This window comes from Podarcis erhardii (assembly GCF_964252035.2).
Source record: "Podarcis erhardii genome assembly, chromosome: 4".
NCBI classification, from domain to species: domain Eukaryota; kingdom Metazoa; phylum Chordata; class Lepidosauria; order Squamata; family Lacertidae; genus Podarcis; species Podarcis erhardii.
This window is the reverse complement of record NC_138508.1, coordinates 58,585,360-58,610,564: the sequence shown is the minus strand read 5'-3', so window position 1 is coordinate 58,610,564 and position 25,205 is coordinate 58,585,360. Positions and strand designations below refer to the sequence as shown.

The 25,205-nt window shown below is 42.9% G+C and overlaps 1 protein-coding gene across 5 annotated transcripts; it reads left to right on the top strand.

Moving 5' to 3' along the window:
- DNMT3L (DNA methyltransferase 3 like) lies at nt 1–25,205 on the top strand. 5 transcript variants are annotated; one of them, XM_081858618.1, is made up of 14 exons: nt 1–844; nt 3,725–3,901; nt 4,993–5,085; nt 6,592–6,672; nt 7,625–7,669; nt 8,421–8,500; nt 8,890–9,002; nt 10,319–10,490; nt 12,893–12,977; nt 15,143–15,231; nt 16,969–17,044; nt 18,556–18,686; nt 18,991–19,076; nt 24,419–25,205. In XM_081858618.1, exons 2-14 carry the CDS (start codon nt 3,847–3,849, stop codon nt 24,561–24,563), a joined length of 1,251 nt encoding a protein of 416 aa, XP_081714744.1. In that variant the 5' UTR covers nt 1–844; nt 3,725–3,846; the 3' UTR covers nt 24,564–25,205. The 5 variants fall into 5 exon arrangements, with proteins under 5 accessions (XP_081714744.1, XP_081714743.1, XP_081714745.1 ...); XM_081858617.1 differs by lacking the exon at nt 1–844 and adding an exon at nt 3,052–3,454; XM_081858619.1 differs by lacking the exons at nt 1–844; nt 7,625–7,669 and having other exon boundaries at nt 3,596–3,901.

Genomic DNA, 25,205 nt, shown 5'->3' with positions numbered 1-25,205 from the left:
TCCAGGTTTCACATAACCTTTTGCAACCAGGAGTGCCAGCTTGACCCTGCAACCGTAGGTGCCCAGGGCCATGGGTGCCATGCAGTGTGGATGGCCCTGTCACCTAAATTTGTGGGTGCCCAGCCCCTTAATGGGAAACTTTGTGTGTGCTTGGGCACCCAGGGCCCCAGGGAGCTGGCACCTATGTTTGCAACCGTCATGTTACAAAACCTTGCCCATGAATAAATGGCCTCCCCAACTAACCCTTGATGGAAAAGTCTGCTAACGTTTTCCAATGAGTTGTAACAGGTGGCACCAGAGTTTAAACTGCCCCTAGGCAGACTGTGTACTTGCCACTTGCCCTTCTTTTCATGCCTATCCCCTTTGTGCTGCTCCTCTCCCTCTAACCTCCCCCACCTACTTGCCATCATTTCTTGTGTCAGGTAGACACAGTTTGAGAGACACTCCACTACTTTGGAGCTAAAATGATATTCCCTGCTAAAAGGAGTGCAGGTGTTCAGTGGTGCAGCCAGCAAGGACATCCAAGGACATCCCACTGCACTCCCCTGTACTGTACACTTCTGGGGGCACTCGCCAGCTGAGATCATTGTTAGAAGAAATACTCAAGAAGGGTGTCAAAAGGAGAGTAAATATGAAGATTCATCAATTACCTGTAGAAATTTAAAAGCAGGCAATAAATACAAATACATTATATGAAACTGGGATTCAGATAATCCTTGCATCAGCAGGGTTCCCCACCCCCATCCTGCACCCTGATCAGAACATTCTACAAAAAGAAGCCAATTTCAAGGTGAAGGTTGGATCAACCAAGTTCAGTCTTTCCAAGCAACCTATACAATCTACTGTAAGTGCCATTTTTATAAGCATCTGCCCTATTGTGAGTGTTTCAAGGCTCCCTCCCACCATTCCTTGGCTTAGAATTTGCCTTTATATGGCCTAGCAGTTGAATCACAAGCGCATCCCGGGTAAAATGCCTCTGCTCACTCCAAATGCCAATTGCTTCAATCGCTGCAGATTTCAAATAGGAGTGCCACACTGTTTCATCCATTTCCAATGAGTACTTTACATGTTGGCTAGGAAACCGCTTGGTAGCAAACATGGGACTGAACACAATTGCTCCGGATTTCTCAGTCCCAAATTCCAGCACCAGATAAAATGCAGCATAATGATACAGCACTCCACTGCACTGATACATTACTCCAGGCCAGGTTGGCAATAACTCAGATGAAGACTATAATCTGGCCACTGTAGTTTATTTCGGCCTCATTTACTTCTCCCGCTGAGTGGAAGTCCCACAAAATGCTGCAAAGCAGAGAAACCTATCAAATCAATGGCAGTATTCTGTGTACCCTGTACTTCATGGCTGGAAGAGAAGGGAGAGAAAAGGACGGTGAATATTAACAGAGAGCGCTGGATTCCAATTTCATGGTGCATTTGCAACCATGGCCACAGAAATTCTCTGATCTGTGGCAATCTTACCTTTATGGTGCAGTCCTATGCATGCTAACTCAGAAGTACATCTCACTGCCTTCACTGGGGCCGACTCCTTAGTAATTGTGTTAGGGACATCAGCCTTGGCATCTAGTATTTGGTAGGCAGTTCTACTGTCAAAACTATAACATGTTCCGCTATTCTACGTGGCTAGCCAAAATGCACCTAAAACATACAAAGGAAGCTTCGGGTCTAAAAAAACCATAAAATTAATTAATATGGACATTTATGTTTATAAGAGATTATAAAAGTATATCCAGTGCTTGTTTTGTTTTGTTTTGTTTTGTTTTGTTTTGTTTTGTTTTTGTTTAGGAGTACTCTCATTTTCCTACTATTATTGAAATACTGCCCCTCAATGAGGCCAAACTTAGATTCACAAAATGTTTAGGGGTATGCGTACCCCTGCATCCCCCCAGAAAAAAGCACTGAGTGTACCTATTAATGAATATGATAATTCTACACCCCATTGCCCACAGCCATTTCACAAAGAGCTTTTGGCAATCTTCACCAGTGGGGGTGAAGCTATTAACAGGCAAAGGAGTTGAGTGTCTTTGATGAGGAATTAAAGCTTCTTTCCCATCGACAGGTGAATATTGTCAGCTACTTCATTCTTCATGCTAAGAAAAATTGAAAGCGAGCTTCACAGGCAGTGGTGCGCCTAGTGCATTTCAGCCTCTAGACTTGACGGTCTCACCTGCTCATACCTTTAGATAGCAATAGGTGTTTTACTTCGCTTACTTCAAAATGATGCAATCCATCCCTGATGCCTTTGGGAGGCCTTGTGCTCATTCTTCTGAGTGGAGCCCCAAAGTCCTGTCAGCATCATTTTGTGCGCACAGGGCTGGAGAAACCTACAACTTCAGACACCCCTGATGATGATATTATTATTATTATTATTATTATTATTATTATTATTATTATTATTAGTCACAAACGTCCTTAGCTTTATTAGGGCGTGTGCTTCCGCACTGCGACACTAGGGGGCATGCGAACGTCACCCTTCCTCTTCTATTTTTGCAGCCGTGGATTTCGGTACAGAAAAGGGGTTGCCAGATACCTGCCTTGACTTGAATGATCCTCTGGATTATGGTGAAATGGAATGGACCGTCCCTTATGGACCTGATCTTATTTGTCCAGGGTTCGCGGTCCGTAATTGAAGCCGAGGAACGCCAACTGAAACAACCTATATTCGGAGGCAGGTGGAGCGCCCGAAGAAGGTGCCATCTGATCTGCATACTTCTGAACGGACGGCGAGAGATTCGACTTCACTGGGTACCAAGTGCATCCCAAGGGGGCTCACGGCAGGCTGTCCGACCACTTGGGTGCAAATCGGCTGTGCCTTTCCCCTCGGGGAATCGGACAGCGCTACCGGGGGAGGTGCGAAAGAAGCTGTGCTCTGACACGTGTGAAAGGCTCAGAACAGTGTGCATCACTTGGGGGGGGGGGAGCGCGACCCCGTGGCCTTCCAGGGTGCTGTCGAGGGCCAGCTCTCACCAGCCCCGGTGCGCGTGGCAAAAGGGGAGGGGAGGCGTGGCCCCGCAAAAGCCACGAGGACCCCGCTCCTGAATGAGATCGTCAGTATTGAACCCCAAAGTTAGTTTGTCTCTGGAAACACGTGGTGGAAAAGAGACGGTTGTTGTGCTAAGAACATGCAGGAGTTGTTGCCCTGCAGCATCCCTGACCAGGCTGGCTAGGACTGAGTCCAACAGATGTTGCTCCCTGCTTTAAATGGTGACCCTCCATTTATGTATTTATTTTGGAGGTCAACCCACAGCCCCGTCTTCAGCGTCTTCTCATCCAACATCAGTCCCACGGAGTTCTATGGGACTCAGAAGTCTATAGCTATGCACTGGATTGCCGCATTGATCCGGAGTACGAAAGGGAGCGGAGCGTTGGCGCCAGCAAATTCTCCGGAAGGCGCGCGCGGCTCCTTCTCCCTGTGGCTCCTGCGTTCTGGACAGGGGTCCCAACTTGAATAAAATATGGGGGGAGCAGGTAAGCCCCGCCCCACCTAGTTGATCACATGACTTGGCACACGCACACTATTTGAATGGCAATGCCCATCATTTGGGGGGACGTCAAATATTTTAGGCGGTGGCAAGAGACCTAGGTCCTCTGGAGCTGGCTCCTATGCCGGTTGATGGGAAATCCACGATTTCTTTTATACATATGTAACAACAATCCACATTACTGCTCCCGTAGTAAAACGCTGTGGGGTTTTCCTCTGCACCAGATGATTCAGGGATCTCCTTGGGGAGCGCAGCTTCCCTTCGGCTCTTCCATCCAGGGTCTTCATTCTCCGACGACCCGGACACGCCCCAAACGCTCCTGGCGAGGTCGCCGTCTGCTGCAGGGATGGCCGTGGTGCTGGACAGTGACTCCGGGGAAATGGGCAGCCTCTCGGAGGCAGGTGAGTGGAAGATCTCTTGGAGTAGACCCAGATCCACTCCTTTGCAGGAGCCCATAAAGCTGATGAGAGCGATGAAACCGATGGCCTGGTCACCATAAGGAAACCACACGAACCCATGGAGTTAGATCCAGACAAAGGCTTCCTACACACCATGTGTTTACAAAACGTTTAGAGCACACACCACACCCAAATAATAATAATAATAATAACAACAACAACAACAACAACAACAACAACAACAACAACTGTAGTTTGTAAAGGGTGCTGGGAACTGTAGCACTGTAAGTATACTACTGTTCCCAGGATTATTATTGGGGAGGTATGTGAATGTATGATGTGTACCTTAATTTGCACTTAGTTCCCACTGAAATCTGTGGGAACTGACCAGATGCCAGCCATGGGATATAAGATGGTGCACCACCACTGCACCGCCTACCAGCTGTGATGGTGCCCACTGAAACTAGGATTGGGCAGCATGGCAGCAGGGACAAGGGATGCACCAGGTTGGAAGCAGCTGCCACACACCTGTGCCTGGCACCAACAGCTACCCAGTTGGGAAGACGCATAACCTCCTTGAGTATGAATCAGAATGATGAAATGCTCAATAAAGAGTGCGCCTTGTATAACCTCCACATTTTAACCTACTATTTAAAACATAAATAACATTTTTTTATATATAGCTCCAGTCCTTCAAGCACATACAGTGGTACCTCGGGTTACATACGCTTCAGGTTACATACGCTTCAGGTTACATACTCCACTAACCCAGAAATAGTGCTTCAGGTTAAGAACTTTGCTTCAGGATAAGAACAGAAATCGTGCTCCGGCGGCACGGCGGCAGTAGGAAGCCCTATTAGCTAAAGTGGTGCTTCAGGTTAAGAACAGTTTCAGGTTAAGTACAGACCTCCGGAACGAATTAAGTACTTAACCCGAGGTACCACTGTATGTCTGAAATGTTTCAAGCTGCACTGTTTCCCAGCCCATTCAACTTTGCTGGAGCAGTCATCATGAGCTGGGTAAGTCAAAAAGGTCACAGTTCCCATATTGCTCTGATGTCTCTCTCTGTGTGTGTGTCTCTCTCTCTCTCTCAGCTCCATCATCCAATGGAGGAAGTTTCCCTGATATCATTTCCATCAGTTCTGAGGAAGAAATGTCTCCTTCAAGAACCCTAAGGCCAAGCACAAGTAATGAAATTACAGTTCAATAAGAATTTAAAAGTTATGACCACAGAAACAGGTTACAGATCTGTAACAAAACTTGGTGTTGTGAAGAACAACTCCAGAAAGAAGATTTGCCTTGTGTCCCTCTGTTTTGGTACCTTAGTGCAGTACTTCCAGAGTCCAAACTTGGCTGTGATGACTCCTTTTCTTGTGGCATTCCTTGAACTTTTTTTTTTTTTTTTAAGATTCTTTTAAAATATTTTAGCTTCTTGTAGATTGTTATTTTCAAATGATAGCACCATACTAGATCCTTTCAACAGTACGGAAATGTTTCACTAGCAAAGTTGCCCCTTACCCTTGCAGCTAGTATTGCATAGACCTTATAATGTCTTTTTATGTATAATTTACCCACCCATCTACTGCCACCACTTCTTCATTGCAAGGAAGTCTTGCCAATATTCACTGCCCTGATTTTGACAGCTAAATTCAGTAGTCAGAGATCTCCAGCAAGACATTCCCCATTTATTCCCTGGGTACACTCTTATTTATTCTGATGCATACACTGCTAAGAGCAGCCATGTCCAAAGTCCGGTCCAGAAAAGTTGTTTCCCTTCATTTGCAAGGAATCGTACAAAACAAAGTGGCACTAATAAAGAAAAGTTCCAGGGTGACAACAGAAAGCAAACTAAAAGTGTTTTTTCAGTTCATCAAAACTATCCAGCAATATCAGGTTATAGGAAAACTGGTGCTATTAACAGTAATCCTTCTAGTTGGTTAATTGGTTCGGCAACTTGACATGTGATGCTAATTATTTCCCCCAATGCACATGACATGTAATGCTAATTAATTCCCCCAAGAGTTAAATGATAACTAATCAGAGGCAGCTACAGTTGCAAATGGCAACAAAATATCTGTGAAAGGAAGAGGAGCAGGTTTGCTCAAGTGTGTTGCAGGTAGAAATACTGTTTGTAATGAAGTGAGAACAGTAGTTTACTTGCTCGAATTAACAAATAAGAAAGTTTTGAGAATTTAAATTCTAGATTAAAATTGATTACTTAATTGAGAAGAGGATTGTAACAAAAACACTGGGGCCTAATTTGAATAGTAGAGTGCCTAGTATCTGGTGGGCAGACCAAAGCACTCATCAGGAGAGCAATGAGATTCAGACGAGGGTCAGATGCCTTGTCAATCCCAGCAGGTATATAACAGGAAGACCCGGCCTGCCCAGGCAGCTAACCATTAGCCATGCTGGCTGGGGGTGGTAGAAGTTGGAGTCCAACAACATCCAGAGGGCCTCAGGGTATCTGTCTCTAAGTACAGTGTTTGTGTTTATATGCAAACATACACATGCAGGTATTTATCATCATCATCATTATGTATTAAATTTATTAGTCACTGTTTTGCCAATGCAACCCAAAGCAATTTACAATAAATGCTTTTGCTGAGACATATTGTTGCAGTTTTGCCACATTCAAAAATAGCCATCATGTACCTCATTCTGTCTCTCTCTGTCTCTCCCCACACATCTAGCTGTATCACTGGAGAAGTATAGTTCTGGTGTAATTTCTATAAGTTCCGTGGAGGAATCAAACACTCCCAAACCAAGAAGAGGTAATCTTGTTTTCAAGAGGCACTAAAAGCAATGCTAGCTGAAGATTTGTGTGCCCCAGTATAGATTGTATCTGCTGCGGGAATGAACCCTTTACCTACCTGTTTGTTTCCAATTTGCGGTACAAAAACAAGTGAAACCATCTAATGTTGAAGAAGGGATTGTAGGGCGGGTTTATCTCATCTAGCTCTGTTCTTCCTTTGAATGAAACTAAAAGCCTTTTTAATTAGCAAAAGATACGTAGAAGGAGAGTTTCAAAATACTTCAGAATAATAAAGAGAAAGGGGCAATGTATATAAAGAATTGTGTAGAAAAATAAGATACATTAGCTAATTTTTATTAAGTAGAATTGTTCTCTGAGTCTCAGTGGTACCTTGTGCCCATTGATAATAACAGGACAGGAGGTAGGGAGACGAACAGTGGATGGAGCCATAGCCAATTACAGGCAGAATTTTGTCCCATCCTTCTTCCTGCTGAGGAGTTCAAGGTGGAGCAATACTAAGAAGGAGGAAGCTGGCAGCCAGTACCACCTCCTGGACAGGCAGGGCAGAGCCAGCTGGTGGCAGACAGAGGTTGGTGGGCCAGTGCTGCACCTGCCATAATGGAACAGCCTCCACTGGTGATCCTGAAATTTATACCCATTTACATGGGAGCAATGACATTGAATTTGCTTCTTACATCTTAATAAACTGTATAGGATCACACTGTTTTAAAGCAAGTATAATTCACACCCCTCTCTGGTGCTGAGCTTATTTTTATTGTAATCTTAGAGACGACTTTCATGCCTGATACAAAAACAAAGTTTTGGCTCTTTCTGATGCTGTCTGTGCCACACGTGATGAATGTTGGCATGGAAGAGCAATCCAGTGCACATTCTAGTCAGATTAGATTGTACATTTAGCAATGCAAGCAAGCCTCGCTTCCGAAAAGTGCCCTGATTTTTTTCCTCCGTAGAAAACATTGCATATGAAGTCAACTTCAAGGAGAGGAATATTGAAGGTACTTGTTGCAATTGTTTCTGCTATAACTGTCTTTACTACAGATAGCTATTAGGAGGACTTCAGTGTTTAGTCAGCCAGTGAGATTAATCGGTATAAACCCCTTTGGTTGAGTGACAAGGTACTACCCAATTAATCAGGCTTACATGATAAAAACGTAGTATGTATGGATTATTTAAATCCACATTTATTGGGATAGAAACTGTGTCTCTTTCATATACTGCTTCACAAGTCATCCCAATCCCAGATTGTAGAACTGAGAAGAAATTCAGATTGCATAAACGATACTAGGCCTTTTTAGCCCTGTATCAATTAGGCGAATGGACACCTTGTATATATAAATGCTTGATTATCCTTAAAAAAAAACCAACCTAAACAACTGAATGAGAAAATGAGAAGAGAACAGGCATGGTCCTCCTAAGAAACATATTCTTTTATAGGCGAGGAAAAGCAGCTTTCTTTGTGTGTAGGGATACCATTCTTGAAATGTTTACTTATTGTTTGTTTGTTTGTTTGTTTATGTCTTTTTTTCCAAGGTCAGCTTTTTTCCTCCTGCATTATCAGTGCAAATCAGCAATTATATTTCTAATTTTAGTGGAAAATATAATTTTAATCATTCCTTATGTGTTTTATGTATTCTTAACCATGTATTGTGTATTATTTGAGCAACGTATTTTATTTTAAGAAATACAGTAAGCTCTGGGAATTGATGCCAAAAACAGTGTAAGATGTGTATCTTTTGTGTTTGGTAGAAATCTGCATATGCTGTGGAAGCCTTGAGATTCGCACTCAGCACCCTTTGTTTCAAGGAGGAATGTGTGCTCCATGCACAGTGAGTAGCTGATTTGGGTCAGACATGCTACACTTCCTTTATCTAACAGGCTGGGCAACTTTTCTTTAAAAAATAAAGGGGAAAAGAGGAATCAAGGAATTGCTGGAAAAGCCAGTGTTAGATTGTCCACCAAATTCTAAAGCAAATAAATTGCATCTGTCCAAAAGATGCTGGCAGTCTCCAGTTCAACTCTCACTTTAGCCACAAACTCCCTTGGTGGCCTTAATTAAGATGTTTTTCCCCACCTCAGATCCATCATCTGTTCTAGGGGAAAAATGATGGTTGCCATCTTTAAAGGGTTGTTTTAAGAAGTACTGAGCTTGGAACAGCTGAAATGCTAAATCTCATTTTTAACTAACTACAGTTTTCTGCTGCTGCTGTTTTAAAAGGAACATCTTTTGGAGAGATTTTTCCTGTGTGACAATGATGGGTACAAGACTGATTGTGCCATATGCTGCTGGAGCAAATCTCTCATAATGTGTGATGATCCAACCTGTAACAGGTAACTGACCTCCCAAACCACATTCAAGTTTATAGCAGTGCCTTTGGATATGGGATTCAAATGCTGTTGCCGTAAAACCTGGCTTCCATATTCAGATAGAATGTGCATATTTACCTCTCTAACAGACTACTCTCCTTACACTTGGTGGAGCATATCTGCAATATCTTCTGCCTCAGAAGTTCTAGCCATGCCTACTCAAAAGTATGTCCTTTTGAATTTGATCACACATACTTCCAGGGAAGTGGGGTTGGGGGCACAGCCTTACAAGCCAAAGTCTGTAGTTCAGTTGTGCCTCTCGCTTTCATAGTTGTGGAGCCCCCTGCAACACCCCCAGGCTCTGTGTCCAGTGTGATCGAACCAGTTAAAGGTAAAGGTAAAGGGACCCCTGACCATTAGGTCCAGTCGTGGCTGACTCTGGGGTTGCAGCGCTCATCTCACTTTATTGGCCGAGGAAGCCGGTGTACAGCTTCCAGGTCATGTGGCCAGCATGACTAAGCCACTTCTGGTGAACCAGAGCAGCACACGGAAACACCGTTTACCTTCCTGCCAGAGCAGTACCTATTTATCTACTTGCACATTGACGTGCTTTCGAACTGCTAGGTTGGCAGGAGCTGGGACTGAGCAACGGGAGCTCACCCCGTCACGGGGATTCAAACCGCCGACCTTCTGATCGGCAAGTCCTAGGCTCTGTGGTTTAACCCACAGCGCCACCCGCGTCCCAGCGTGATTGAACCAGTTACACTCCCCTAAATCCGCCTCTGGTGCGTGGATTGGGTCCCTGTGGTGCTGCAAAGGAATGAGGTGTTCTGTGGGGCACAACTGCTCTATTCTAGGATGTGAATCTTTGTGATGCAGGGATACAGAGTGGAGATAAGAGTATCATAGAGCAACTCATTTGAGTGTCCAGTTGCCCAGTTACCTGTGCACCAACCCTCAGCTTCAAACTTCCATATCTTTTTAATCTAAGTCAGTTTTGTGTAAATCAGGTCCTTAGCCAAGGCTCACTCAGAAATTATGAATAAGTGGGAGGAAAGGAAGTGCAAGTCACCCATACTTCTGCTTTTGCATTGCTGGTATAAAATCTAACAGAGATGCTCACATGTTTTTCCTTGTACTGAAATGTGTGAGCTCTCCCCACATCAAAAAACATGCAGCACTCCTATTTAGATGCCTCTCCCCCATTTGGATAATTTTCGAAACTCCAGCAAGAACAAGTCCCTGTACGAAACAGCAGCGAATTTTTTGGATGTATGACAAATATTTGAAATGTAAAAATGCCTTCAAATCATATTTCGCTGTCTGTTTCAACAATGCAGGTGTTTTTGTGAAGAATGCATGGACAGCCTCGTGTGTTCAGGATTCTCAGACGAGATAAAAAAGAAGTCTCCCTGGATATGTTTCCTGTGTGCAGCACAACGAGCATATGGTCTACTCAAGAGGAAGAGAAGATGGCGTGCAGAACTGAAGCGCTTCTACGATCAAGAGTCTGTAAGGGAAAGTTCCGTTGCCTTTTACAGATGTATACAGGAACAAGTCAAAGGGCTGCAGATCCTTGTATTAACTGGGTCACTTTTCAGCAGCAGAAGTGGGCAACCTATGGACCACCAGATCTTAGGGTCACTGACCATTGCCCATGCTGGCTGGGGGTCAGGGGAAGCCATCTGAGGTGAAATGGGAAATGCTGCCTCCTGCCCCCCTCCCCCGTGCCCCACCTACCACCACTTCTGCCACCACTACACCTTGGCAAAATTGGCTGAAAAAGAACTACCGTATTTTTCGCTCTATAAGACACACTTTTCCCCTTCTAAAAAGTAAGGGGAAATGTGTGTGCGTCTTATGGAGCGAATGCAGGTGGGAGGCTCCGCTCAGCACTCCCTTTAAAGAGCCGCGTGGAGAATGTGTGCGGCTCTTGGGGCCCCCAAGAGCCGCACACACACTCCACACACTCTTTAAAGGGAGTGCGGCTCTTGGGGGAGCCTTAGCCTCTCCTGCGCAGCCTCTCCCGGGCAGGGGGAGAACTCATGTCGCTGCCTAGGAGAGGCTGTGCGCGGCTATCCCATAAGCCAGGACAGCAAGCGGGATCGCTGAGCTGCGATCCCGCTTGCTGTCCTGGCTTCTGGAATTCAGATTTTTTTTTCTTGTTTTCCTCCTCCAAAAACTAGGTGTGTCTTATGGTTTGGTGTGTCTTATAGAGCGAAAAATACGGTAACTTAAACTAGATGCTCCGTTTCCAGCAGGTGGCAGCAAAACTATTTCAGCTGACCTGAAACACTGCATGGTCATTTACTAAAATGACATTTTTAAAGGGGGCGGGGAGAAAGGACCCTGTTAATTGGAGGTTTATGCCAAGCAGCCCCAATCTCTGCTTTCCTTTTCACTAGTAGTGGTGCATATGGCGAGGCAGAGCCACCCTCCCAACACCAGCATCACTGCAGCTTACCTGGAGAGGCCTGGGCTGGGGTGCCAGTGAGGCTGGAGCTGTGCAGTCAAACTGGAAGGAGTACCAGATTGACAGGTGGGGTTCCTGCAGGTCCAACCACGTCCCACCCCACCCCCCCTTGAGGCTTCAGCCTGTCCAAGTAAGAAGCAGCAGGGCAGCTCAGCTCTTCTGACTTGGTATTGCCAACACGGACTGGCAGCCATCAGGAGCCCTTCCCAGACCTATCTGAAGATGACGAGGTTTGAACATCAAGCATTTGCCATATGATGCATGTGCTTTGGGGCCCTGACCTGTGGCCCTTCTCATAAGCCTTTAACACCATCCTAGAGAAAAGAAAGTCAAAGGAAGGAAGAAGAATCAGGAAAGCCACTGCCAGTGTGAGTCGCCAGTAGTGAATTGAACAGAGAGGCCGTTTGGCCTGCTGTAAGGCAGCTTTCTAAGGAAGTGTGTGGCAGAGGTTGGGGGGAGAGTCCTTGCTTAAGAAGAGAGCATTTATCCTTTGCCTGAAGAGCAAAGCAGTTGATACATGTTGTCCACTCATCATGTGGTCTCTTCCCAATGATAAATTTCTAATACCCTCCAAAGAGCTTCTCCCAAGGGATCTAGCAATGGGTAGTGGTGCCACATTTGCCTTTAGTTAGACACATTCTTGGAGAATATGGCTAAGTTATTTCTCCACCGTATGCCTCCAAATGCCAGTTGCTGGGAACTGCAAGTTGGGAGAGTGCATTCTACTCAGGTCTTGCTCAGGCTTCCCATAGGCACCTGCTTGGTCTCTCTGAGAATAGGAAGACGGGTCTTTGGCCTGATCCAAAAGGGCTCTTCTCATGTTCTTCTGTATCACCAAGGAAGGCACGGTGGGCATTTGCCATTAGGATGGATCCATGAATCTCAAGGTCATATATGTTAGGAGAACCTCAATAGCTTATTGTTTTGCAGGGATTTAACTGCTACAGTACTGGCCCCAAATGCAGGTACTGAGTAGTCAATATTATTTAAGCTGTGGAAATCGTATGGTGATTGTTTCTGCATTGCATTGTTAATGTTGTTTTGCATTTCTTAGCCCTGGTGCTGCAGCTACCTGTGACTTAAATAGCACCTGCATCCCTGTTGCAACTTGATATCGATGTAGTAGAACCCTTGTATTTGTGAATGTGCTAACAACAGCACATCATTCCATTATCGAAAGGCTTCGATATGATCAGAGTAGCATTTATATATTTCCCATGAAGGTGGGATATAAATAATTTAATACAGTTTAAATAAAATTAATAAATGCATTGATCTATAGAGTGCTGTCAGAGCCTGTTGATATCCAGTTAATAAAAAGTATTCATGTTAATACATGTAATAACTAAAATCACATACTACTTGTTCGACAAGTTTTGACAACAACAACAACAACAAAAGCACCTTATGAAAACATGTATCCTTTTATCAATTGTGTTAGAACCATCTGTGGATATATCAGCCTTTGCAGACATGGGATAAAAAACCAGTCCGTGTGCTCTCCCTTTTTGACAATATTACACAAGGTACGTAACTGAGAAATTAGGTTTGCAACATGTTAACCCTTCCCCTTTATCAGAGGTGGGAAACCTTTCTAGCCCAGAGGGCCAGATTATTATCTCCCCGAATTTCACAGGTAGGTGAAACTTCCTACCTGTCAGTCATCTGATGTCACAGTGACCAGTCCCCCCCCCCCCCACAAGGGACTGCAGAAGTCCCATTCAAAACACTGCTAGCAGCACCTTGTTGGATCTCCAGAAGCTAAATTTAAGGAGCTGGTTAAACGAAACTTCTGATGATTTAACAAGAGTTCTTTGAAAGGGGCTTCTGATATCTGTGGCTTGGCATAGTTGTTAGGATGATTGGGAGCTTATCTAAAGATGGGGTGCTAAAAAAAAGTCATTGCTTTCTGAATGTTGCTTTTTAAAGTGGTCTTTGCTTATATTCAAAATATAACATGGCAATTTCTGTCCAAAAATAGCCTCAATCCAACTATACTTGGATAGCTTAAAAGTCTCTCCGTTTCAGTGGGAGATAATGAAACATGTGCTTTAGCTCCTCCATTGAAACCAGTCCCATTTATTATAGAAGACTGTGAAAAACTTTTTAACATGTTTACCAACCTTTACTTATAAGTAAGGTTTACAAAACAAAAACCATGAAATTAAAGCACTGCTTACAAATTGGAGAAAAATGGGTGCCCCTTGCCAAGTGGAAGAGAAACAGCCAGTTTGGGTGATCTTTATCTTAATCCTTCCTGACTAGCTCCTTGGGTGCATTCCATACTAAGCAATTAATCCATAATTGTCATCCTTCATTTACTCACTAGCTGCTGCTGCGAAATCACTGCATTCCACTGTTTCCTGTCTTCCCACACCCACTCTTTTTGAGACCTAATTTGCGGCTGTTCTTTTTCCACTGAAAAGGCAATTGCATCACAAACCTTCTAGTATGGACTGGCAAAGCACTATTGAGAAACCTAATGGGGTTTAATCGTAATGTGGATTAAAAAGTTGTACCTGGTTTGAAAACCATCAGAAATCCCGCAACTTCCCTTGCCCCATTACTTTTCAATAATGGTTTGCCAGTTCACATTTATTCCATTTATTTTAGCTTATTTTTATATTTGGAGCCAAAGTAGAGATTCCTGCAATGTTGTCCTAGGAAGGGGAACAAATTGAGGAAGGGTGTCAGAGCCTCAGTGGTGGTAGAGCACGTGATGTATCTGCAGAAGATGCCAGGTTCAATCCCTGGGAAAGGCTCCTGTCTGAAACCTTGGAGAGCTACTGTTACTCAGAGTTAATACTGAGTTAGATGGCCTAGTGGTCTACTTTGGTATAGGGCAGCTCCTTATGTTTCTAGCCACTATTGATTGCACAATTCACACAATTAGCTGAGTAGCGAGCAAGTGCAACTGAGTTGAGTGAGGTTCTATTTTGAGTAGACACCTGTCAGTCTGCACTATGTTGTTGTTTTTAGTCTCCCATCTTTTCTGTGCAAAATAAAATATAATGTAGCGAAGAAAGAAATGGTGGGATAGTGAGAGCACATTTGCAAGTGATCTCCCCCATTCCTAGAAATTCTAGGGAATGTTGTGGCACTAAAGAAACATGCACATTTTAAAAAGAGTAGTGGGAACTGCAGTAATTTTAACCCCTTCCCAGAACAAGCCTGCTAGCAATCTGCTCTCTCTTAAAAATAGGAGAGGAATTTCTTTAATTCAGAACATCTCCCACTCTTCTCTAAATCCAGGGAAATGGCAGAGGGAATCTCCATAGTCTAGTCTAGGAGACATTGGAAAGAGAAGATGAGAAGGAAGCTCAAGTCAGCACCCAGGAAAACCTATTCTCCCCGCCCCCACCCAAGGAGATTGAATGAAAAGCCTACATTAGGAGCGAGAAGCCTGTAGCTCTCCAGATGTTGTGGCATAGCCAATGATCAAAGGTGATGGGAATTCTAGCGCAGCAAAAGGCATGCCAGGGTCTACATTTAGGTTCCAAAGTCCAACATTGAGGGGCCACTGCAAAAGTGCCACTGCCATTTTGAATAACTTCCATCCAGCACACAGTAAAGCACTTATGAAGCATTGTCTGCAAAACTCCTGTGTCTCCTTTAGGGCACCTCATCAGTAAAACACAAATGTGTCGCGTTAATATTGGTATTCATTTAGGTCCTCATTTCTATTCTCCAGAGCTGAAAAGTTTGGGGTTTCTGGGGGAAAGCAAGGGCAATGGGACACTGAAGTATTTGGATGATGTCACCGATGTGACACGAATACATGTAAGTAAATGTCACTGAACTTTGTACTACTCATATTTCTAATTTTGTTAGATGGGTATATTCTTTCTGCTCCTAATATATTAACTGTATCTTACTGGGATAAAATCAGATTCGCTTCCAGTCAAAGAATTACAAATTCTTTCATTGTTTATTATGTTGAAGTCAAGGAAAGGACAGTCTTGCCCCTTTAACACCGGACAATCTGAAAACTAGTCATAACTGTTTGATGCTGGTAATAACTGAAGAAAGAATAAGACAGGGCCAGCACAGGGAGGCAGTTACCCCAGGCAGCAGATCCAGGTCCATGGAGTTCGCTACTCACTACTGCACCCCTTTGCCATGGCCATAGACCCCTCCATGTCTTCAGCCACACCCACAACCCTTTGGTTTTGTCCTCCCGCCCACACCACACACCGCACAACCTGCCACGCCACTGCACTGCTGCCACCTGCTCCTCTCTGGCCTCCTTTTTTGTGATAACAACATGTTATTACATAAAAATGAAGTTGAAATTGGTAGTAAAAAAGATGAAAATAAGCAAAAATCTGGAAAACTCTCTAATACAATAACTAAGATGCACAAATCTATAAACAGAACATATGCCACAGTAATATTTCTGCAATGGATAAAGAACTATGCAATAATCTGGATACAAAGAAACCCTCTTTACAGTGCATGAGTTATACTTACGTTTATTTAGAGCAGCGCTTTAGATAGCTAAAATACCAGTATATTATGTTCATCATTCAGATTTTCTTGATAACTGCAATGCCAAACACGCTTCAGCTTGTTAGGCTTCTTCAGTGGTCTATTTTATTTTATTTTAATATATACAGCATCCTTGATGCATGAATTCAGCTTATCACACATTGTGTAGGTTAAATAAAATTAAACAGTCTGAGGAGCTGCCAAAGGGTTAAGCATCAAATAGCACTGTAAGGAATTTCTTCAAGAATAAGTTTATTTAAGTTTATTACCATCAACTTCTTTGTTCAAACACTGCTGTTTAATCAGTGTGTACAACTGGTTCTTTTGTTTGTTTTGGATAAAAAACAGCCTACCAGAAATTCTGGAGAAGGAACAAGAAGCCATGGGTTTTGATTACATTGCGATGGTTAACCTGTGGCCCTCCATATGTTGTTATATTTCTGCTGTCACCATCCCTGACAATTGAGTATGCAGTTGGGGCTGATGGGAGTTGGACAGCAACATCTGGAGGGCTGTAGATTCTCAACATCTGTTATAGATGGAGGGAAAACTGTCTATTTTTTATTTATTTTTTTCTACTTAACATTCTGTGGGTATTCTGCATGACAGGATTATTTATCTTTTGAACTGCCCAGAGAGCTTTTATTGAAGGGCAGTATATAAACATAAATAGGTTCAGAAATTAAATTTAGTATTTCTAATACTTAGTGGAGCACGTCATAGTCACCCTGCGTAACACCACTGGCAGTTTAATAGTTTTGTCATTTGTCAGAAGAGGCCAAGCTTGGACTAATCCGAATAGTTAGTAGCAATGTGGTTAAAGGTAAACTAGTTGGTAAGGTTAGGTTGGTTCTGTGACTAGGAAGTGGTAGTAATCCAGATCCAAAACATGCCCATCAGAATGTCTATAAAGCAAACTGGTGCATTTCTGAAAGGAGGAGGAGGAGAACGAGAACCCATGTGAAATTAACAGATGAAAGATGGGATCCTGCATCCAAACTACTGTGATTGTTTTGTTCTGTTTATTAGATAGAAGAATGGGGTCCATTTGATTTTATATTTGGGTCTACGCCACCCATTGGAAACTCTTATCAACAGCCCTCTGGTAAGAAAAGCAAACATGCATGAAACTGTAGCTCTTATTGTGTCTCTCTGATTCTGGTCAGTTCCAAGAGATGGACCATTTCTCTCTCCACTCTTCTCCAAAACAGGTTAAATACTGCAGCTCCAACATACAGTATTTACTTGGGAATAAGTTTCACTGATCTTGCTTCCTTATAAATATTTGTAGCTAAGCTGCACAATCTTAAGCATGATTCCTCCAAAGTAGGCCACACTGTGATAATGGGACTCAGTCCCTGGTGATTGTGCACAGGATAGCGGTTGGGCAGCATGAGCCTAGGGCTCTGCAGTGTCAGCTAACAACATCCCTATGCACTTCCAGTAACTCGTGGAAAGCAAAATGATGCAATATATATTGTAGGAGCACTGATACAGGAAACGGGAGACACCAAGAGCCACGGCTACAGCATGCTGTGACAGTGCTGCATCATACATCAGTCATGATCGCAGTCGCTGACTACATTCCATGTTAACAGCAAATCAGACATGCTTGGAAAGTACCTGCTATTTGGCGTGTGATGTAACCTCATCCTCTACTAGCATCTTGCTCTCATCCACAGAGCACCACAAGGAAAAGCTGACAGTGACTTCTCCCTGGCCTTCCCCTCCACCTGCAATCTTGCCTCATGATTTTGTTCCACAGCTAGAGGCTATATAGCCACTAACCGCAGAACTTCCTATAGACAGATATTCAGATTCCCTAGCAGCCCAAATACAGACAGGCACAGGTTATACAACAAAACTCTTTTGCTGGGGTTTCCTCAAGCCAGTGGTTCAGAGGAAGTCTGTACTGACCTGCACTGAGCATAAGTTTCCCACTGACCTCTGCCCTAATGGTAATGCTATACTGGTATATAAAAAAGGAGGTGTGAGGGCTCAGACAGGGTCCTAGAGTCTTCCTGTCTGCTTCCCAAAGCTGGGCAAGCACTTACCAAGCTTTGGGAAGGAGATAGGAGGGCTTTAGGGCCCTGCCAAAGCCTCTTGCCTCCTCCTGAAAGCCGCTTAAGCTGGTTTTGTGAAAACTAGACGGAGGGTGTCAAATGTTTGTCTCGTACCATATTACCAAGATACGCCCCTGGCTGGAGACCTTCTTTATACCTAAAGTGTATAACTAAAGTGTCCAGTCCCTGTCAGCAGATGGATGGAGGGTGGATGCCTAAGAGAAAGGAAAGCACACACCCTCGGGCTTTTATATTTTGCTACCTGCCCCACCTTGCAATCTATCTCTAAACATGAGACCTGTGCAGCCTCAGACTCCTGCTGTTACATTTGCATGTCTTTATAACATCTGATCTCTTCAGGAGTAGCCATTTTGGCACCCATAAGCACCCATTTGCCTCCAGAGGCTTTCCCTGGTGCCCAGAGGTGGCTCTCTTCCCCCTTTCAGTCATTCCTTTCTTTGAAAAGGAAGCGGGTGGGCTGGAGCACCTTAGAAAGGCGTTTTCAGAGACCATCTTTTTATAGCCTGTTTTCTCTTCTCCCTTCCCTTTAAAGCCTGGTATTTTTACCAATATTTTCGTATTCTTCAGTATGTGACACCCCCAGAAAGGATGTTTTTCTGGATGTTTGTGGATAACCTTGTGCTGGAGGAAGAAGACCGAGATACAGCTTCTCGATTCTTTCAGGTGAGTAGCAAAACAAAATGCCTTCAAGAGGTGAATGAAGAGATACAGTTTGCTTCACCGCTCATTTGCAGACATTAATTTAATACAGATTTTCAGTGGCTCAATTCGCAGTTTGAAACAACCGTTTTATTTTATTTATGTAATTATTTGCTGCATTTCTTTATCTCTTGGAGCATCTTACTTCAGTATTATTCAATCTGTATTGGCTCCCAGATTTTGAATTCTGTATTATATTCTATTGGCATCAAATGAGAGATTTAGTTCTAGTTCTTGAGGCATATGTATGGTTTTGGTCCTTTTAAAGATGGAGGCTGTGCTCAGATATAAGCAGCATGATGACACCATCCAGAATGCAGTACACATATGGAGTAATATCCCATCTGTTAACAGGTAACTGCTTTCTCAGATATCCCAAAAGTTTCTGTGTGTGTGCTTGTGTTAAAGCCAAACCAGCTGCAGAGCACCTAAGATTTTGTTTTCTACATCTGAAAATCCTTAGGCTTTTCAATGTTCCTATGGCTTCCAATTCACTTTTACAATAGAATCAGAGGACTGCAAAATTGGAAGAGGCCCTGAGGGTCATCTAGTCCAAACACTGAAGTACAAGAATCACAACTAAAGCATCTATGACAGATGGCCATCCAAATTCTGCTTAAAAACCTCCAATGAAAGACATTCTACTGCCTTCTGAGGGAATCGATTCCACTGCCAAAAACTCTAACCATCAAGAGAGTTATTCCTAATGTTTAATTGAAATCTCCTTTTTTCTAACTTGAATCCATTGGTTTGGGTCCTACCCACTGGAGCAGCAGAAATCAACTTTGATCCATCTTCCATGTGACAGCTCTTTAGATAACTTGTTAATATCATCAAGGGAGCGCTGTGGATTAAACCACAGAGCCTAGGACTTGCCGATCAGAAGGTCGGCGGTTCGAATCCCCACGACGGGGTGAGCTCCCGTTGTTCGGTCCCAGCTCCTGCCAACCTAGCAATTTGAAGCACGTCAAAGTGCAAGTAGATAAATAGGTACCGCTCCGGCGGGAAGGTAAACGGCATTTCCATGCGCTGCTCTGGTTCACCAGAAGCAGCTTAGTCATGATGGCCACATGACCTGGAAGCTGTACGCCGGCTCCCTCGGCCAATAAAGCGAGATGAGCACTGCAAGCCCAGAGTCGGCCACGACTGGACCTAATGGTCAGGGGTCCCTTTACCTTTACTAATATCATCAAGTTGTTATTGTTGATACAGTAATCAGAAACGCAATATTCAAAAGCTGTAAATAAGCTTGAATGAAGGGAGACTGCAATGTGAAACCACTGAAATAAATACATCAGGATTTCACTTGTGGATTGAACCCAAACCCAAATGAAGACAATTAATTTTTAGCACATTTTATGTGTTAATTGGCTTACATAATTACATTTGCCACTTTTCTGCATTTCCCTCTGACCTCACTTTTAACAGCCTCTTCCCTTACACCAACCAAAAAACAACAACAACCCCATGTGATACTCAGGATAACACTTCATGCATCTGATGAACCGGTGGACTGTAGTTCACAAAAAGTTATGGCATTATAAAGTTACTAGCCTTTTAAGATGCCACAAGACTCAAAAGACTAATGCTGCTCCTCTGGAAATCGTTACAACTTGTTCACCGTCCTGTCTCAGTTTGTGTGGGTCTGAAGGCCTGTTGAAACTAGAAGGCAGCGAAAAAAGAGGAAGAAACTCAAGTTGCTTGAAGGAAAATACATTTGAGGCCTGACGTGTTTTGGAACAATACTTCCTTTGCGTCACTATAAATATATAAATAATACAAGCATTTATCTAGTAAAACCAAATAAAAATAGAACACCTAAAAACAAGGCAAGTCTTACATCTTCCGCATTACAGTATTGGTTTTCTCATTGTTCTCCATACTTAAGAGGTTATCTCATTTTTACCCCAAATCTGTACTGGTAGAATGGCTTAGGATGACACAGAAGTGTTCATCTGCTTGGTGCTATTTCTTCACTTCTCTCAGTTTAATATAGTTACACAGTCCCAAGCTAAGAGGAGTTGTCTCTCTTTTGGAGACTTCTTTAACGCCCTCTTTCTTTTGGAGAATTCACAGACAGATGTACAACAGAACACAAATGGAGGTAAACATGCACTCTGACAACATAGCAGCAGATCTGAAACCCCAGATCAGATTGGGAATGTGCTCCCAAACCCAACTGGGGCCTCATGCTGGTTTCCTGCCAAAAATGCCTCCCTCCGCTCCTATTTTCTCTCAAAGGGACTGTATGCAGTAAATAACACCTTGCAGTAAATAACCATCATTATTTGCAAGAAATTGGTGCAGGGCTGCTCTCTACTTTGGATCTAGGCCCCAGAGCTACCTTTACTTCAACAATAAAAGGTGCTAGTTTAAGGAAGCTTTTAAAACAACAACAACAACAACCAATATTGTCATATTGCGTAGTTTGGGCCATCCATGTGTTATAAAAAAGTGACATTTTTATTCCTTACAGGCCAGAAAGAGACCCAAATTGTGCAGTGGGATGAACTAAATAAAATGCAATGGAGAAAAGGGATAATACTGGAATGGGGGAAAGGATGAGAAGTAATAATGGCACAGACTGAGTAAGGTGCTATTGAATAAAGGGGTACAAATTAATAAAATAGTTTTCTTTGTTTTTGCCTTCCCCTTTGGCCCTTTCTCCTTTGCCTCTGGCCCTACCTCTTTGGCCCTCAGAATATTGGCCAGGTTACTATTTATGCCAGGTAAAGATTTGGCTGCTAAATTTCTCTATGCTGGGCTACTATTAAAGGCATCGCAGTGACAGTAGCATTTGGTCCAGAGAGCTCGTCATTTTGAAGTGCACAGCTCTCTTTCGAAGGAACAACATAGTTACATACAGTGGTGCCTCGTAAGACGAAATTAATCCGTTCCGTGAGTCTCTTCGTATAGCGGTTTTTTCGTCTTGCGAAGCAAGCCCATTGACAGCTTAGCGGATTAGCGCTATTAGCGGTTTAGCAGCTTTTAGCGGCTTATCAGCTTAGCGGATCAGCTGATAAGCGGCTTAGCTGCTTAGAAAAAGGGGGGAAGGGGGAAAAACCCGCAGGAACTCGCAAGACATTTTCGTCTTGAGAAGCAAGCCCATAGGGAAATTCGTTTTGCGAAGCGCCTCCAAAACGGAAAACCCTTTCGTCTAGCGGGTTTTCTGTCTTGCGAGGCGTTCGTCTTGCGGGGCACCACTGTACATTTCAGAGGTATTGCAGAGATGAATCAGTTTGTGTCAATGACACTTCTAGAACATTTGAGCTATAAAAATGCTAACAAAGCATGAATAAGATTATTAAGCTGTTTGCAGACTATGGTCAATGCTGGCATCTGAGAACAGGCTCTTGTGAAAGGAATCATTCACTCTTCCTCATTTCACAAGCTCCTTATCTCTGCAATATTCTCCCCCATGGCTAGTTCAACAAGTCCATGGTTCATACATGCATGTACATCACTTGATATCTGAATACTCTTGATGAACTGATTCCATTGAAAAGTTGTGTTTTTAGATAGTGTGAAATATGCCATTTCACAGCTAACTTGTTTATACATGCAGCTGTCAAGTGGTGTGTATTCATGCATGAACTAGACCTAAACTAAATCATGTCAAATCAAATGAACTGCATACACTTTTATCTAGGTATCTAGGGATGGAAAGTTGTGCCAGTTTCGGTTCTCTCAATTTCCATGTTCCCCCCCCCCCCACCTTAAATTCAGTTCTCTACTTTTCTGCAGCAACGTGCAGCTTACTCATTTTTAAAATCCTCATGAAAATTCTTCCACATTTTAGTGTGAATTTCTCCAAATAAGCACGTTTGTAGTGCAGTTTTGGCTCATATACGTATTTTTGTAAGCAGTTGCTTCTAATATAGTGCATTTTACATGTTATTTTCACTAATATAATCATTTTTATACACACTATTACCAATGCATTTTTGTAACCATTGATTAGAGAACTGCATCACAAAATCTGAATATGCGCAAATGACAAAGGATGACTCTTTTTTGGTTCTCAACATTGTTTCAGAAAGTTCAACATTTGTTAGCTTCACGTTTAAATGTGAACTAAATCAAATTCTTCCCCCATCCCTAATTTAAAACTGAAGAATCATGTATTAGCTTTGGCTTCTGGCATGTGGGTTTAATTAGCTACTCATACAACTATTTTCGGGATGCGGGTGGTGCTGTGGTCTAAACCACAGAGCCTAGGGCTTGCCGATCAGAAGGTCGGTGGTCCGAATCCCCGTGACAGGGTGAGCTCCTGTTGCTCGGTCCCTGCTGCTGCCAAGAGATCGCTGACCGTTAGGTCCAGTCGCGGACGACTCTGGGGTTGTGCGCTCATCTCACTCTATAGGCCAAGGGAGCCAGCGTTTGTCTGCAGACAGCTTCTGGGTCATGTGGCCAGCATGACAAAGCTGCTTCTGGAGAACCATAGCAGAGCACGGAAACACCGTTTACCTCCCCGCCGGAGCGGTACAAGGGTGGAGTAGCTGGCAAAAAACAACAACCACCATCTGGCTCCTCAATAGATTGCTGTTCTCCAGGTGCAGCAATAAGTAACCAAACAAACTCCTGTGTTGCAAAGAGAACATCAGCAATGTCTAGGCAACACAATGACTCTGTACATACGCAATAGACAATCTTTATAGAATTCCTTCAAACCATAACAAGTACAAAATGAAATCTTCCGGATATTGACTACTGTTTCATAGAATTCTTCGTCAGCGTGGTGGGAGGCTATAGAATTGCTTCTACATTATTACATTATTACATGAGCACTGTTCCACAGCATTTGATATCTTCATTTCTATATAAGATGGATTTATGAAGCAATTCTATATCCTCCCACCACGCTGACAAAGTAGTCTACGAAACAATAGTCAATATCCGGAATCACTGTTCAGTGTTGGACACCATATTTGCTGAATATACAAAGCTTTACAGCTTGTCTTTCATCGTACAAAGTCTGGTACCTCGCTTCATTTAAAGATTTTCAGAGACTTTGAGACTAAAGATTTCATTTTGTACTTGTTACGGTTTGAAGGAATTCTATAAAGATTGTCCATTGTGTATGTACATGGTCATCGTGTTGCCTAGACATTGCTGATGTTCTCCAGGTGCAGCAGAAAAGAGCCAAGGAGGCTAAAGCTGATGTCCACATCCCAGAGAGCAGTCGTCCTGTTGTTGCTATTGTATTGTCTCTGAATGCATGGCAGTCCCCAAATAAAAGCAGACACTGTCACAGATTAGTCTCTAACTCACAAATCAGACTTTAATCTGTGAGAACGTTTCCCATAACTTTGAAAACCAAAGTTGTGCAAGAGGAAAGCAGCTCATGCAAATGAACTTTCGTGTCCCTTCCTTCCCCCTAAACCTCTCCTCAACAGCAGAGGCTCTGGTGCAGCTGTGACTGCATTTGAGAAGTCACCAAAATTAGATGGAGCACTGTCAGGAAACAATGTGGCAACCCTAATCAGTGCACCGCTAATAAGGGCACAATGAGATGTTAGAGCCTTTTATATAGGGAAAGGGAAAGGGACCAGGGTGTGGAAGGAGCATAATTTCCTGTATGGCCTGAAATGTAAATATAATGACAAGTTGTTTATTTCCCGTTAAGGGAAAGAAAGAAGTCACGTCTTTTAACATTTTTACATGAATATTGTGGGGTGTTGTTTTTTATTCTCCAGCAAATATTCTGCATCTGCCTTGTACGTGGATTTGTCTCTGTTGGCAAAGAACATCCTTGAAACCAGAATCTTCTCTCGGCGTCCAGCCACTCTGATTAAGGACTTTTTTGTGCCCTTGAAGGAATATTTTAGGACATTTCCATAAGACATTCTTTGTACTGTAGATCAGCCTATAAGCAGGGTTGCCATAATCAGTTGTCCCTTTAATACTGCCTTGATATTAACAAGAAATATTGTTATCTCGATGCAGAGAAATTTCATCTACTGATTTATTCATACCAAGCTGTTTTCGATGCATAGGAGCCAGCCAAGCTGTTTTTCTTCTAATCAGTTGGCCATCATCCTGAAAAAATATTTTTGGATTGTTGATACAATTCCTATTCCAACTGCCTTCTGCAGGATTCTTTATTTTATTTTACCTGGGTTTGCATCATACATGTACACAAGCTCTAATTGTTATGATATTTTTCATAATTTAAAAACTTTATAAACTGCCTTTCTGCCCTAACAAGGGCTCGCAAGGCAGAATACAAACCCAAAACAAAAACAAAATGTAATACAATAATATAGTGTACATATTTATGCTGTACATATTTTAAAAATATTTAAATGCTAGAAATTCATTAATGGTGAGGAATTATCACAATTAATGGCTGCAAAATGTTCCATCAGGAGAATGAAAAACTAAAATTTGCAGTGTTAAGAGAATCTTAAAAATTACTTGCTTTTGAGTATATTGTACTTGCTTATGCTTTCCGAAGGGTACTTTTAAAACAAATAAATGTTA

What these genes read in the sequence shown, in the direction of transcription:
- DNMT3L (XM_081858618.1), top strand. Translation starts at nt 3,847, where the DNA reads ATGGCCGTGGTGCTGGACAGTGACTCCGGGGAAATGGGCAGCCTCTCG. An exon ending in CACTCCCAAACCAAGAAGAG is followed by an intron (nt 6,673 to 7,624) that starts GTAATCTTGTTT and finishes TTTCCTCCGTAG; the next exon opens with AAAACATTGCATATGAAGTC. An exon ending in CAGCTTCTCGATTCTTTCAG is followed by an intron (nt 18,687 to 18,990) that starts GTGAGTAGCAAA and finishes GTCCTTTTAAAG; the next exon opens with ATGGAGGCTGTGCTCAGATA.